At 40.2% G+C, this 16,418-nt stretch overlaps 1 protein-coding gene across 1 annotated transcript; it reads right to left on the bottom strand.

Moving 5' to 3' along the window:
• Nucleotides 1-2,707: 2,707 nt before the first annotated feature.
• Nucleotides 2,708-7,388, bottom strand: penka (proenkephalin a). The gene is given in 4 exon segments (XM_031559857.1): nucleotides 2,708-3,226; nucleotides 3,228-3,689; nucleotides 6,761-6,904; nucleotides 7,210-7,388. Coding segments are annotated over 3 exon segments (738 nt in total). The 5' UTR covers nucleotides 6,902-6,904; nucleotides 7,210-7,388; the 3' UTR covers nucleotides 2,708-3,091.
• Nucleotides 7,389-16,418: the final 9,030 nt, after the last annotated feature.

The raw sequence follows: 16,418 nt of genomic DNA, 5'->3' as shown, positions 1-16,418 counted from the left end.
TTTACATAAGATTACTTTGTGGTTGTTGTGAGAACACTTGCAATCCCTGATCAGTAAAGCTAGCTATGGTTAGCTTCTGCTCACCTTGTGAAATTGATGACGCATTAAGCTAAGTGACTTGCCTTGTCTGTTATTTTTCACTGGTAGCAGAGGGATAGCAACATACACATTTTAGAGATATAATTGGTCTACAGTCTACACAGAAACAACATTTGAATTAACATAATTGAATTAAAATAACTGTCTTACGCAGTTATTTAACTGCCATGGGTGTTATCTTATCAATTTTCCAAAACCCCATTCATTCTCTCATTCATTCATTCTCTCATTCATTCATTCTCTCATAGGGATTTTCTTTTTCAAACCAGAATGTGCAAAAATGGTCACAGTTGCTCTGGCTTGGCCTTCTGCTCCAGGTCCAGGTTCCTGCCTTGTGTCCTGATCCAGTCTGTTCATCCTCCCCAATGTTTGAGTTAACCCAGTGTTCTTAGTATGTTCCACGCTTGTTTAGCACTTATACCCAGTGTTATTAGTATGTTCCACGCTTGTTTAGCACTTATACCCAGTGTTCTTAGTATGTTCCACGCTTGTTTAGATACTCACTTATACCCAGTGTTCTTAGTATGTTCCACGCTTGTTTAGCTACTCACTTATACCCAGTGTTCTTAGTATGTTCCACGCTTGTTTAGCTACTCACTTATACCCAGTGTTCTTAGTATGTTCCACGCTTGTTTAGATACTCACTTATACCCAGTGTTCTTAGTATGTTCCACGCTTGTTTAGCTACTCACTTATACCCAGTGTTCTTAGTATGTTCCACGCTTGTTTAGCACTTATACCCAGTGTTCTTAGTATGTTCCACGCTTGTTTAGCACTTATACCCAGTGTTATTAGTATGTTCCACGCTTGTTTAGCACTTATACCCAGTGTTATTAGTATGTTCCACGCTTGTTTAGATACTCACTTATACCCAGTGTTATTAGTATGTTCCACGCTTGTTTATCTACTCACTTATACCCAGTGTTCTTAGTATGTTCCACGCTTGTTTAGCACTTATACCCAGTGTTCTTAGTATGTTCCACGCTTGTTTAGCACTTATACCCAGTGTTCTTAGTATGTTCCACGCTTGTACCCAGTGTTCTTAGTATGTTCCACGCTTGTTTATCTACTCACTTATACCCAGTGTTCTTAGTATGTTCCACGCTTGTTTAGCACTTATACCCAGTGTTCTTAGTATGTTCCACGCTTGTTTAGCACTTATACCCAGTGTTCTTAGTATGTTCTACGCTTACTAATAGCTACTTGTTTAGCTACTCACTTATACCCAGTGTTCTTATGTCTGCATTTAAACCTTAAGTTCTCTCTTGGTCTTTCTTAGTGGTATTGTTTGTTCAGTTGGAGATGTGTGACGTTTCTGCATCTGCAACTCCTTTCTTGTGTTCCTGGTTCTTGTATCAAATTTTGACTGATAATTGCCAATCAAGAACAGATTCTTTTTTTTGTGGCATTACCTGAAGATCAGATCGCTTCTTAGTTTCAGGCACTTTCAGGCAGCATCATGAAGTCAGTGTGATGCATCCAAGCATGCAAAAGATAACAACTGGTAATGTGATGATGACCGATGTCTCACTTTTAAACATTGTGCTCCTGGACTCTTACACTGTGTGTGTGTGTGTGTGTGTGTGTGTGTGTGTGTGTGTGTGTGTGCGTGTGTGTGTGCGCTCCTGGACTCTCACACTGTGTGTGTGTGTGTGTGAATGTGTGTGTGTGTGTGTGTGTGTGTGTGTGTGTGTGTGTATGTATGTGTATATGTATGTGTGTGTGTGTGTGCTCCTGGACTCTCACACTGTGTGTGTGTGTGTGTGTGTGTGTGTGTGTATATGTATGTATGTGTGTGTGTGTATATGTATGTATGTGTGTGTGTGTGTGTGTGTGTGTGTGTGTGTGTGTGTGTGTGTGTGCTCCTTGACTCTCACACTGTGTGTGTGTGTGTGTGTGTGTGTGTGTGTGCTCCTTGACTCTCACACTGTGTGTGTGTGTGTATATGTATGTGTGTGTGTGTGTGTGTGTGTATATGTATGTGTGTGTGTGTGTGCTCCTGGACTCTCACACTGTGTGTGTGTGTGTGTGTGTGTGTATATGTATGTATGTGTGTGTGTGTGTGTGTGTGTGTGTGCTCCTTGACTCTCACACTGTGTGTGTGTGTGTGTGTATATGTATGTGTGTGTGTGTGTGCTCCTGGACTCTCACACTGTGTGTGTGTGTGTGTGTGTGTGTATATGTATGTATGTATGTGTGTGTGTGTGTGTGTGTGTGTGTGTGTATATGTGTGTGTGTGTGTGTGTGTGTGTGTGTATGTATGTATGTGTGTGTGTGTGTGTATATGTATATATGTGTGTGTGTGTGCTCCTGGACTCTCACACTGTGTGTGTGTGTGTGTGTGTGTGTGTGTGTGTGTGTGTGTGTGTGTGTGTGTGTGTGTGTGTGCTTGACTCTCACACTGTGGGTTTGCATGACACAAAAGGTGTGGACCTAGAGAATGACGGCAGTCCTCTGGGCATGTTTTGAAAAGATACATGATATGAAGTATAATAATCGCAGTCTTCATCCACTTCAAAATGGCAGTCTTTGAATAGTTGAAATGACTAGTACTCATTGCCAGTTTTGAGTTCTAACCTTGAACTTGAGTCAGTGAGGCACACAGGGGTTCTCTTTCTGCACTCCATTTATTGTGCGCTCTTTGTCACTCTCACTCAACACTGAAGCAAACTACATCTACGGTATGCACTAAGCTTTAAAAAAATATGATTTAGGATTATGATTCAGATCATCAAGTTGCCACAGCTAATTAACTAATTCCACAGTTCATTCTAGAATTCAAATTCACTGCTTTATTAAGATTAGGTATTTATTTATGTGTTTGTACTTATTGATTCAGATCAAACAACAAAGTATCTACAAGCAATATCAATTCAGCCGCAAAGATAAATCAAAGAAGGGAATGCAAAAATGTAGTACAACACTAGTTGTAAACGGAATAGGAATAGGTCATTTGTAGTTAATGTCCTTTCACTCAGGTCATTCCAGAAGTCTAATCCATGAAGTCACCGTACCTCTTCTCCATGTTAGGAACGCTGGTGTCTGCAGTCTTCTCCAAAAAACGCTTTGTGAGTCCACCGTGCACCCTCTGGTCGTGGTCGTCTAGCCACTCTGGCCTGCCCACTCTTCCGCATGAAACCCCCATAGCGCTTTTGCAGATCCTGTACCGCATCTTCCTGGCTCTCCTGTGGACGTCTCATAAAGCCATCATAGTGCTTAGAGCCTCCTTCACTGCGCTGAGCATCCAGGATCTCCCTCAAAGCCTGGAGCTGTCTGGCCTCTCCGATCTCCTGACGGGCTGCTGTGTCCTTCTTCATGAAGCCGCCATAACGTTTGCTCATCAGATCTGGGGCTTCTCCATCAAAAGGGGCTCCGGTATCATCCCCTAACCCTGCCGTCTTCTTCATTAGGAAGCCATTGTAGCGTTTCATAAAGCCACCGTACTTCTTAGCCAGCTGGTGTTGTTGCTGCTGCGCTTCATCCTCTTTCCCCTGCAGGGGGCTGTCAGTAGCTTCCACCTCTGTCAAGACACTTCTACACTTCTCCAGCTTCTGGTCGTCTACACTTCCTTCACATTCTAGTGTGCAGCTCTAGTGGATGAAAGTAAACGACAGAAAGACAGATGAGTAGATTTAAAGGGTAGAAAGAGTAGAAGGGGATTTAAAAAGTAGTTTGATGACCAAAAAAACAAAAAGTGTCATTATCAACAAAAATACAAAGAACATATTTCTTTTTTAAGTTAAGAATTATATTTCAAGGAAGTGACCGTTTTTAGCTGTAGACATTCTTAGATGGCATTCCTCATTATCTAGGGAGCTAAAGTAATCAGCCACATTTCTCCTCATTATCTAGGGAGCTAAAGTAATCAGCCACATTCATGTTCCTTTCCATAGCTCAAAAGCTACTTACCATTGCCTGTCTGCTAGGTTTTACAAGTACACTGACTATTTGAATTCCCAGTAGCTTTAGGAAGATATCTCTGCCCTAACCCTAACCCTTTCACCTTCTCCACGTTTTATTACGTTCCAGACATATTCTACAATAGATCGAGTTCATTTTTTGTCTCAAAATTCTACACAAAATAGCCCATAATGACAGTGAAAACAGGTTTTTTAGACATTTGTGCTAATTTATTAAAAACTGCGAGTTAAGTACTAGTTAGAGGAGGTAGAGGAGTGCATTTACATTTACATTTAGTCATTAAGCAGACGCTTTTGTCCAAAGCGACGTACAAGGGAGAGAACAGTCAAGCTAAGAGCAATAAAAAGCATGGTGTAACAATAAATACTACTTTACATGAGAATTAGAAGTGGTAAGCAGAGGTAGCGGCAGCTTGTTCCACCAACGTGGAACTACGAATGAGAATAGTCTAGAATGCCGTACTTGCACAGACGGCAGTGCCAAACGACGTTTATTAGACGAACGTAGTATCCGGGGGGTAACATTTGCCCTTACAAGAGCAAGACTATCATATCAATTCAGACTTGCCAACTCACCCTTCCGCCATGACTCCTGGTTGCAAGTTTCTAGCAACGCAGACGCAGAGTTTGATGTCAAAATGCATGAGTTTTGGCAAGGCACAACCGTCAGAAAACACACCAACATCAATAAGTGGAATTGATAACGTCTGAGGTGTCAGAACCGGTTCTCGCTTCCCATTCAGGGTTTGAATTCTGCCGAGGCCTGGAATGGCCGGTGCCCTTCAGTTCTGTAAAGGGCATCCCTAGTTACATTTGAAATCAAGGCTTGGAGTAGGGGCATTTCCTTCTTTTCCTCATATTTGTTCATTTCTATTACTGGTGTGATAAAGTGCCGTCTCATTGGGGGTCAAGGGGCACTGCTTCTGATCAGGAGCCTCTCTCTGGCGGTAGTGTGTGGAGAGAGGGGCTCACATCTGTGTCTATCTATGACATTCATATTTGACTTTAATTTATAACATTTACATTTATTATTTACATATAACAGCTACATTTGCTGAATATTCAATTCAATTCAATTCAATTCAATTCAATTTTATTTATATAGCGCCATAACAATACAATTGTCTCTAGGCACTTAAATATATATCAACTGGTTACTTAACCTACATGAACAGCAAATATGGGAAGATTTGAGAGAGCCTGAAATCTTCCCATATATTTTATATACAAATTCTACTACTGTATGCCAGCCTATTTACCCCTGATATAAACCAATGCCATCACTGAAATAGTTTCCTGCCTCATTGCTCTACTTATTCTTATAATAGTAACCTTATGAGGACACCGTATACCAACTAAGCTGTTCTACAACCAGTACTTATAATAGTAACCTTATGAGGACACCGTATACCAACTAAGCTGTTCTACAACCAGTACTTATAATAGTAACCTTATGAGGACACCGTATACCAACTAAGCTGTTCTACAACCAATCATTTGAATGCTGGCTTTCTCCATTTGTATCCACTATAAATGATGTATATTTCATGATATACATATATACATCCACCTTCTTCTATGTTTCTTGAACATGTATGTATCGTGTACATATGTGGCCTGTGTGCTAGTATGTTTTCTCCTCTGATACGTGTATGATTCCCTCTGCTTCTCTTTCTCTCCTCCCTTGAGGTGGAGGTTCTGCTCAAGGTTTCTTCCTGTTAAAAGGGAGCTTCTTCTGGCCCCAGTTGCCTTAGTGTGTGTGTGTGTGTGTGTGTGTGTGCGTGCATGCGTGCGTGCGTGTGTGTGTGTGTGTGTGTGTGTGTGTGCGTGCGTGCGTGCGTGCGTGCGTGTGTGTGTGTGCGTGCGTCTGTGGGCTTGCTCTAGGGGGCTCAGGCTCTGGGCTCTGTAAAGTGCCTAGAGACAATTTATACTGTGTATTGGCGCTATATAAATACAATTTAATTGAAAAATGTACTGTACATGCATTTTTTTTTTGCATGCAAGTCTAACCTATACAAATGAAAGAAATGTTTGATAAATATTTTAAAAGTGCTACATATTTTAAAAAGAACATTTATTTTGTCCAAATATTTTGGAAGGGGATGCTTCAGTCACTTCAAATTTCCATGGAAGAACCATGACCTACACTGGTTGGCTACTACTCATTTTGACAGAATAAACCTTAAGTTTAACTGGAATGTAAAAAGGTCAACATATTTAGAATGTTATCCCTTTATCCCAATTGTTAGACATTCAAAGGTCTGGTGCACATAATATGGAGCGCATAATAACACACGACCAGTAGCCTACTCAAGAAGCCTTCAGTAACGGCTAGTGTCGTGTTAAATAGGCTAAAGCATCCAACATTTTAATTTTTTATTTAAACTAACTTGGGTATATAAATGCTAAGACAAGGAAGGGAATGTAGAAGCGCATATTGCCTACACCACCACGTTACACTACGTTTAGTTATTTGTTATGGCTTCATAATAACATTCATTGGTCAAATATTATTCTCATAATTATGATTCTCCAATAAAGCATAGGCTGCTATCCATTCAGTCCAGATTCGTCCCAATTAGCTTACTACAAGAGAATGATCTTGAAAGATGAAACGTTCAGATGGTGACGTATAGTCATTAGTTAAACAACTTACACAGACACCAACAAATTTATAGAATTTTCCCATTCATAGTCCAGTGTGTTGGACGAAGGAGATATGAATATACTATGTAACTTACCAAACTACTTGCTTTGATTCCTCCGTCTAGTAAGCGGCGATACACGCACAGCGCGCAGTCTTCCCTGCATTCTGTGGCAGCAGTCAACGCGAGGCATGAAAAAACAGCCAAGATTCTGAACAAGTTCACAGTCACTGCCATCGGCTGCAAAAAATCAGAAAAGTTCACATGAATGATATCATTTAAAAGAACGTCGTTTGCATTGATTCTATTAATAGTTATTGCAACCCTGCTACACATATGAAATTAGCCTAGATCACACTATGATCCACACATTTCATAATAAATACATCCAACTTGATGACTAAACCTGACAACATTCAGTCTTAACAAATCTGTTATATGTTAATCAAATATCTATGTATCTCTCAAGTAATGGTTTCTTTACTTTACAGTGATGAGATGTAGGCTACATCCTGTTATGCGCGTAAACTCTCTTATGTCCTTACCGAGCTACTTCTCGTTGCCAGTGTATCCTCTAAATAATACGGATACTCAGCACCGACCAGTTAGAGCTCTTTTAAAAGTGCCCCCTGCTCTGTTGAACAGCCAATGAGATACAGTTCAAGTCGAAAGAATAGACACAGCACGACCAACCAACCCACAGTGTGATGCTTAGTATCCGTTCCGCAATGGATACGATGCCTCACTGTAGCAGTAATTAAAAAAGAAGTTATGCATGACGTCATACTGGGGGGAAAGACCTAGCATAAAAGTGACGCAAATGACTCTATTAATGCATCTCCTATTTATTTTATATACTTTATGTTCTTATTGTATGTACTGTTTATTTCTCATTTCATTGAACTGTACTAAAATAGGTAGGCCTACATGTTTTTAAGTGGAGCTTTTAAAAATGCATTTCAGTAGAGGAAATACACTTTCTGTACTGCATGTCTTAACATAGCCTAATGGGACAGGCTTAATGTGTAGGCAAAAGTGTAGCCTACTTAGTTTAAACATAAACCTATGTGTACTTTTTCAAAAATCTATTCAAATCAATACATTTTAATTGTTCTTTTACAGTGGTTTAAAGAAGCACACCACAATGACTAACATCTACATGACCGCCGTTAAAATGAAGGACATCACTTAAAAGTGCATTGAATGGTAGAACATATTAAATTGCCATGTCAACTTGGTGTACTAAATCCACTTTTATGATGATTTGATGGCCTTCGGCAGCACAGTTTTAATGGACTGGTTTGTCAATTATTTTGTGTTACTAAGAACACAGTTTATATAGCCTACAGCAGCGTTAACACAAATAAGGATAATGTACTGTTTCATAGTAACGAGATATAAGGGCCATCCCAGAAGGCATTATGACAAGATGTTGTTTTATCAATACCAATATTTGTTTTTTGAAAGCTGCCAAATGTCTTGTTCAGGTTTCACCTTTGACCTTATGATTTTTGAAGTTGCTTGTTGATGTTTTGATATTGCACTCCAATTTAGATGTTCTTTTACAGAATTATGACCAGAAACATTAGTTTAGTTTTTTGTTTGTTTTAGATGTATCTTTGGGAAATGTGAGTTAATCACCTGTTGGCGAGTCATGATTGCAAGTCATAAATGTACTCAATAATATATGTAATTACACTACATTCATGCTGTGATGAAGTTGTTCAACAGGGTTGTATTCAACACGGCCAGGAAACGGGGACATTTATATTGTGGTCGTGACAGGTGTAGGTGATTGTGCAATCAGGAGATTGGGAAGGTGACAGGTGAGTGTGATCAGTATTGGGAAGGTGATTGTTTATGTAGCGGAGGTGCGTGAGTTGAAGTGGATGGGGGCGTGGCAGGAGCTGGGTTCAGCGCTGACATGACAGGTGGACTCAGAGAAAGAATGAAATATGAATACTGCGTTACTAATACTACTCATTGGGCATGTAGGGAGCCACTGTATGTATCAGGTGCCATTCACCCCGGCCTGCCTGAGTCAACCACTGAATTGAAAATGTTCATAATTGATGAATTGGCATGATGTGCACGTCCACATCAGGTAACAAATGACTGGAAAGCTCTGTGATGTGTAGGCTATCCCCACAACAAAACATTCCCTAGGGATGAAGGGACTGTTTGATTTATGAGGTTATCTGGTGCATATCATCAAATGTATCAATAATTAATGAAATAAATAACTTCCTCATTAATCCCCCTTTCATGGACTTGCACTAAAAGGACAATAAGCTGGTCTGCAAATATTGTCAAGCAAATACTTTGTCAGATTGCAGAGAATCTATTTGTGATAATGTACACCCCACTTAACCCCACTTGAGTGTCATCTCAGATATCAATACAAAATATACTGATAGTTCATACTGTAGTGAAGATGTATAAGATGTCATATTTTAGTAACATACTACAATTATACTTTTCAAAAATGTGATGTGTTTTAATTAAACTAAAGTCCAAAATAGATTGTTTAACCATCGTTCAGTATACCATTTCAATCCAGTAAAATGACTGAACACAAGATGACATAGGTTATGCCCTCTGTGACACAGTCTGGGTTTTGTGTTCCATTCATGTAAGCTGTGATGATCAGAATCAGAATCAGAATCAGAATCAGAATCATGTTTATTGGCCAAGTACATTCTCACATACAAGGAATTTTACTCCGGGTTTAGTGGCTCTCAATTTACTTAAACTGAAAGTATGCAGTGTAACACAACAGTTTAGGATAAAATAAATAAATAAAATATATAATATAATAATAAAATATAATAATTTGTCAACTGTTCATTAGAGTGACGGCAAGGGGGAAAAAACTGTTCCTGTGTCTGGTGGTTTTGGTGTGCAGAGATCTGTAGCGCCTGCTAGAGGGGAGGAGCTGGAACAGATTATGTCCAGGGTGTGAGGGGTCTGCAATGATTTTCCCTGCCCGTTTCCTGGCTCTGGAGGTGTACAGGTCCTGGATGGTGGGCAGGTCGGCACCAATAATCATTTCTGCAGACCTGACTGTCCGTTCCTGTCCAGTTTAGTTGCCGAACCAAACCAGACAGTGATGGATGTGCAGAGAACAGACTCAGTGACTGCAGTGTAAAACTGGATCAGCAGCTCCTGAGGCAGGTTGTACTTCCTGAGCTGGCGCCTCCAAAGCAAACACAGTGCTGTTCAGTATGGTGGTGGTGGGGGGGTGGGGCAGTGATGGGGGGCTCCTCCTGAAGTCCACTATCATCTCCACAGTTTTGAGCGAGTTCAACTCCAGGTTGTAGCGACTGCACCACAGGGCCAGCTGTTCAACTTCCCTCCTGTATGCAGACTCATCTCCATCTCGGATGAGGCCGATGATTGTTGTGTCGTCTGCAAATTTCAGGAGCTGAACAGACGGGTCTCCTGAGGTGCAGTCGTTTGTGTACAGAGAAAAGAGCACACATCCCTGGGGGCCACCAGTGCTGACTGTCCGGGTGCTGGATGTAATTTCTCCCAGCCTCACCTGCTGCTTCCTGTCTATGAGGAAGTTTGTAATCCACTGACAGGTGGAGGCGGGCACAGTGAGCTGGGTGAGTTTGGTGAGGAGGACTTCGGGGATGATGGTGTTGAACGCCGAGCTGAAGTCCACGAACAGCATCCTTGCATACGTCCCTGGGGAGTCGAGGTGTTGCAGGATGTAGTGCAGTCCCATGTTTACTGCATCATCCACTGACCTATTAGCCCGGTAGGCAAACTGCAGAGGGTCCAGCAGGGGGCCTGTGATGACCTTCAGGTGGGACAACACCAGTCTCTCAAAGGACTTCATGACCACAGATGTCAGGGTGACGGGCCTGTAGTCATTCAGTCCAGTGATGGAGGGTTTCTTGGGAACCGGGATGATGGTGGAGCGTTTGAAGCAGGAGGGGACTTCACACAGCTCCAGAGATCTGTTGAAGATCCGTGTGAAGATGGGGGCCAGCTGGTCAGCACAGACTTTCAGACAGGAGGGTGACACAACGTCTGGGCCTAGAGCCTTCCTGATCTTCTGTTTCTGAAAGAGCTGACACACATCTTCTTCACAGACCGGGGGGGAGTTAGGAGGGAGAGGGGAGGTGATAGCAGGGGGTGCAGTTTGTCGGGTGAAGTCTGTGTTGGAGCGGGGTGTGGATGTGGGGTGATGAGTAAAACTCATTCAGATCGTCGGCTAGTTGAGGGTTCTCTGCAGTGTGGGGGGATGGTTTCCTGTAGTTGGTGATGTCCTGCAGGCCTCTCCACAATGCAGGATCGTTGGATGAGAACCTGTTTTTAAGATTTTCAGAGTAGCTCCTCTTTGCTACTCTGATCTCCTTTGTCAGTGTTTTCCTGGCCTGGTTGTATAGGATCCTGTCTGTAACCAGCTAGGCAGTCACCTTGATCCAGACCTCATTTTTTCTGCATGTAGGCCAACAACTAGTTATTTAGTGTCTGAAGCGTTTGAGAGTTGAGAGAGTTAAGTTCGAATTCTGGAAGCACATAGGCAGCAGGTGGATTGGCAAGACAAAAGCAATGATTGACATGACATTATTTGTAAGAAATGTTCAAAAATAGTAGCCTAACACCACATCTAAAGTAGGCCTACAGGCTACAGTATGAAACATACTGGTCATGATGACGGGTAGGCTGTGTCCTTCATTGTGGTATTTCACACATCATTAGTTTAAAAAAAAGAAAAGAAACCTGCATGACATCAAGAACAAGTATACAGTATGAAATATATATGCAATAGTGTTTTGCCTCAAGCAAATGTATTTGTATAGTCTAGTTACCTAACAATTATGTATAGGCTAATCTTATTAATTAGCATGCTTCATACTATAAGACTGCATTTTAACGCTACATAATGTCCTTATTACCTATTAGTCAGGCAGAAATGTTTATTAGTATGAAGACTACTAGGCCTAAGTATTGCTGCATAATAATAATCAACACATTCATTCCCCTCAGCTACCTTCCAGTAAACTATCCACACACTGATAATACGGTCTAATTTAACAATGGCCAAACCCACAGAACACAAACAGAACGGAGGAAGACACCAGTCTGTGATGTTTAGACAGAGCACTAGAAGTCTGCTTCTTACGGAAACCAAGAACTGAGGAAACTGCAGGACACGTGTAGTTAAACACCACACACACATGCAACAGATCTTAACCCCAAGGAAAATAGCCTTCATATGTAGTTTATTAAACATTCTTCACCCCTTCTCCCAACCCTGGACCTCAAACCCTAGCTACAGCCCTGAACACAGCTGTGCAATAATTGTCCAAGCATAGTTTTTAATCAACTCCTATATTCAATTTCCTCCGGGGGCGAGAAAGGGATTTATAGTTCATAATTAGCCATGCCACTCAGACACTGGTTTAACATTGCACAAGACAGGAGAGGTCGTTAAAGCCATTCACTTCTTGATATCGTAGAAATAACTATTCTGCCAGCCCCAGGTAGGGATTCTGCATTTCAAAATTTCACATAGATACTGTACATCATTGACAGTTAGTGGAATTTGTCATGGCATACACTATCAGGGTCATTCACACTGTACTTTATTTCATTTAGCTCATGATATTGGTGATTGACATATAGAATTATTCCATAATACTCCAGTGCTGAGATGTATTTCATTTTGAATCTCTTTGGCCATTTGCTAATAATGGTGATGATATCATGCTTGGAGTAAACTGATGGCGTTGCTTTGGTCTGGAGTATGTGGACTTCATCCTGTGCATAGCAGGGAGGCACGGCAGGGAGGAAAGGCTTAGCTTCTGGTGTAACTCCTACTACTACTTCTCAGAAACATTTGGTGCTGTTCTATCTGTCAATAGCTGTGATTATTATTTATTTTTTTACAATCTTTCCAGTCATCATTGTAACCCAAAAAATGAACACGACCTGCAGGCAACAGGTTGGTAGTTTTCATGTTGTATTAGAATGCAGTCGTGATCTAAAGACAATTCCACCCTGGTTTTCAGATTTCATGCCATTTGACCTCAGCGCACTGAGTTTTGGTGTATCCACACTATAATGCTATGGTGAAAGATGGCCAAAAGACCGCGGAGGTTTGGTGGATCATTCAAAAGTAGGCTACTCCAGTTTAGCAGACATGCAACCCTGCTTTTCAGTCCAAAGTAGATGGGACTGATTACTGATGTCATCTGATAACAGTATTTATGACTTTGGTCATGCAACAGTGTGTGTGCTTTCATAAAAGATACTGTACCTTCATTCGATATGTCATGTATTCCAGTATCACGCTAAATTGTCTATATGTTTTTACATGTTAACATTCTAAATTGTTTATATGTTTTTACATGTTAACATTCTATATTTTCTTTATGTTTTTACATGTTAACATTCTAAATTGTGTATATGTTTTTACATGTCCTGTCCGTCCCTGACCAAGACGGACGTTTCACTTCACTTGGTCCCCGGGCGCTTAAAAGCTGCCCACTGCTCCTGGATACTGGAGGAAGGACAGTCCAGGATGTGAGAAATGCAGAGAGTAAATTCACAGCGACCTCAGGCCTGCGTGTGTGTGTGTGTGTGTGTGTGTGTGTGTGTGTCCTGTGTCGCCACTATATATCCACGTGTGTGTTGCAGTGTGTCGCTTGTGCGAATAAAATCTGACAATTATTATTACAATTATATGTTAACATTCTATATTTTCTTATATGTGTCATAAGAGTAGGGGGTTGGTTGTTTCATTTCAACAGAATGAAGGTGGCTTGTTTGAAACAGGAAATCTTCAGTATTCAAAATCATATTGGAGCGCAGTTTGCTCTGCATGGTACATCTGTAATCTGCAGTACAGCCCCAATTAGAATGCTTATTTGGAATCGTGTTTTGAAAACCTAATTCCTTTGATACATTAATTCAAAGAGCAATATTTACATAAATTATGCTGTAAAAATTAGACATAATGCATCTGGCGTTATTAAATATGACTTGTCGAAAACAGGGGCAATTGGTGTAAACCATGTTAGAATCACTCTGGTCAGAACTTCATTTCAGCAAACTCCAACATTAAAGCAGAGGAAAGAGAGGACTCTTAAAAAAGGATTAATTGTGCATGCTATGTGATAAAACATATTCATAATATTAAAGCATTCTAGTAATTCTACAAAAAGCATTAAAAATACTAGTAATTCTGTTTTGTTTTCCTTATAACAAATTTGCTATGGCTGTACTGTCATATAAAGTAAATGGTCAGAATCACGGTTGAAAAACTGATAAAAAATACAGTCATGTTTTCATATGTCAAATGCATTTCAAGCAATCGATCTTTTTTTCCTTCTTGCTTTTAAAAATAATTTCCAGCCAGGCCACAATAAAAACTAGACTAAGCTATATTATTTATTCCTGCAAGTCATGTTCAGAAAGTATACAAGATTGATTGGACTCGGCTATTTGTGAAAGAACACCACCTGCATGCCTGGATCTCCCCCGGCGCTGCCCTGCACTGGAGGGGTGCTCATGGGACCAGTCCTCTCAGGGTGCTGCCCTACACCAGAGGGCTGCTCCAGGAGCCAGTCCTCTCAGGGTGCTGCCCTACACCAGAGGGGTGCTCATGGGACCAGTCCTCTCAGGGTGCTGCCCTACACCAGAGGGCTGCTCCAGGAGCCAGTCCTCTCAGGTATAATGCAGAACACATGTGAGAGTCAGTGGATTTATGGAAAGCCACAAATAGACTAGGTACAAAGTAAGAATGAAGAGAAGGAGTCTGGTTCCAAATGTGACATTTATCTCTCAACCATTTAAAGACAGCTAAAATTACAAAGTTACCATCATAAAATAAAAGGAGCAACATTGTGTGAAATATTGTTTTATATGAATACAGAAAATATCTGTTATGTTTTGTTTGTAATATTTTGAGTGTTGAATGTTTTAATCATGTATTTGTGCATCTAAATACACATCTGAGAAATTGTAACAGTATGACTAAAATTACAAAGTTACCATCATAAAATAAAAGGAGCAACATTGTGTGAAATATTGTTTTATATGAATACAGAAAATATCTGTTATGTTTTGTTTGTAATATTTTGAGTGTTGAATGTTTTAATCATGTATTTGTGCATCTAAATACACATCTGAGAAATTGTAACAGTATGACTAAAATTACAAAGTTACCATCATAAAATAAAAGGAGCAACATTGTGTGAAATATTGTTTTATATGAATACAGAAAATATCTGTTATGTTTTGTTTGTAATATTTTGAGTGTTGAATGTTTTGATCATGTATTTGTGCATCTAAATACACATCTGAGAAATTGTAACAGTATGACTGATGCTATTAATGACTTTGCACACTCTTCCTGTGGTAGATCGAACCTTCAGTGACCTTTCTCCCATGAATGGACCAACCCAGACTGTAAAACCTTTAGCCTAATGGGAAACCCCTACTCTCCTTCCTTGACATTTTGGAAGGTTAACTGTCAGTCTGCCTGCAGCAGGGGCAGTTCAAACAGATGAATATGATATGCTGGTAATTATGCAAGCCAATAATGAGTAATTAAAGAAAATAGAATGGAACCATAATCAGAACTCCCCTATGCAATAAATGACCCCCTTTGCAAGGTTCAAATATCAAAAGGCATGCACATATATGTATGTATGTATATATGACAAGACAAAGATATAGATAGAAACAAATAGATAGATTGATAGAGAGAGAGAGAGAGAGAGAGAGAGAGAGGGAGAGAGAGTGAACAAACCTATATAAAATACATATAGGAGAATAAAGAAACTCAACCTATATTCATAGAACTTGAACCTTGAAAAAGTGCCATTTTAAGACTTTTAATAAAATAGAGAGCATATTTGCATATTCTTGTATTAGGAGGGATGGGACAGTAATGATTTGAAAATGTGTGTGACATTCTGTACGCCACTCACTGTGGACATGAATATGTATGAGTACCACAGCGTCATCCACAGCCACGACATTAAAGAAGCGCTTTATGATAAAGAATGTTCAAATGACAACCCTAAAATTGCATATTCATTTTCTTTGAAGAAAGAGCATAGATATTCAATTACCTGAAAGTTTTTTTCCTTGTCAGAGCTTGGGTCTGGCTTCACCAGTGTCTTGCTAAGTACAAGTCTCAACCCTTCAATTTGGGGCGAATGGCATTTTCATTAGAAAGAACTTGGTAAAGGTCCCTGGTATTTGCACATGAGGATGAAAAAGCACAGTGAATGATCAAATAACTCACACACTCTACTGCAACAGTAAAATAGAAAAGAATGTGTCTCAATACTGACTGATTTCCATAATCATCTTCACAATTATGCTTCTTTTTATTTCTAAGGAGACAGCCAGTCAATGCCCGTCCAGTTCAGATCCTTGTGATGTATGACCAAACATGCCACCTAAGTTTACTCTTGTTGTTTGGGAAACATTTTGTCATTAATTAATAGTTTTGCCTTATTAAAGCATGACTATAACAATTTTAACTTCATTATCAAACAATTAACACATTCATTTTGACGATACATGTAATAGGGTGATGAACACGTCTGGGGTTCAGGCTAGTCACCCCATTTACCAGCACTGACAATATGTACTCTACTAGTCGTCCCATTCACCAGTACTGACAATATGTACTCTACTAGTCGTCCCATTCACCAGTACTGACAATATGTACTCTACTAGTCGTCCCATTCACCAGTACTGACAATATGTACTCTACATCAGG

The sequence above is a fragment of the Clupea harengus genome, chromosome 22 (assembly GCF_900700415.2).
Source record: "Clupea harengus chromosome 22, Ch_v2.0.2, whole genome shotgun sequence".
NCBI classification, from domain to species: Eukaryota; Metazoa; Chordata; class Actinopteri; order Clupeiformes; family Clupeidae; genus Clupea; species Clupea harengus.
The sequence above is the reverse complement of the archived record's forward strand: the minus strand, read 5'-3'. Positions and strand labels throughout refer to the sequence as shown.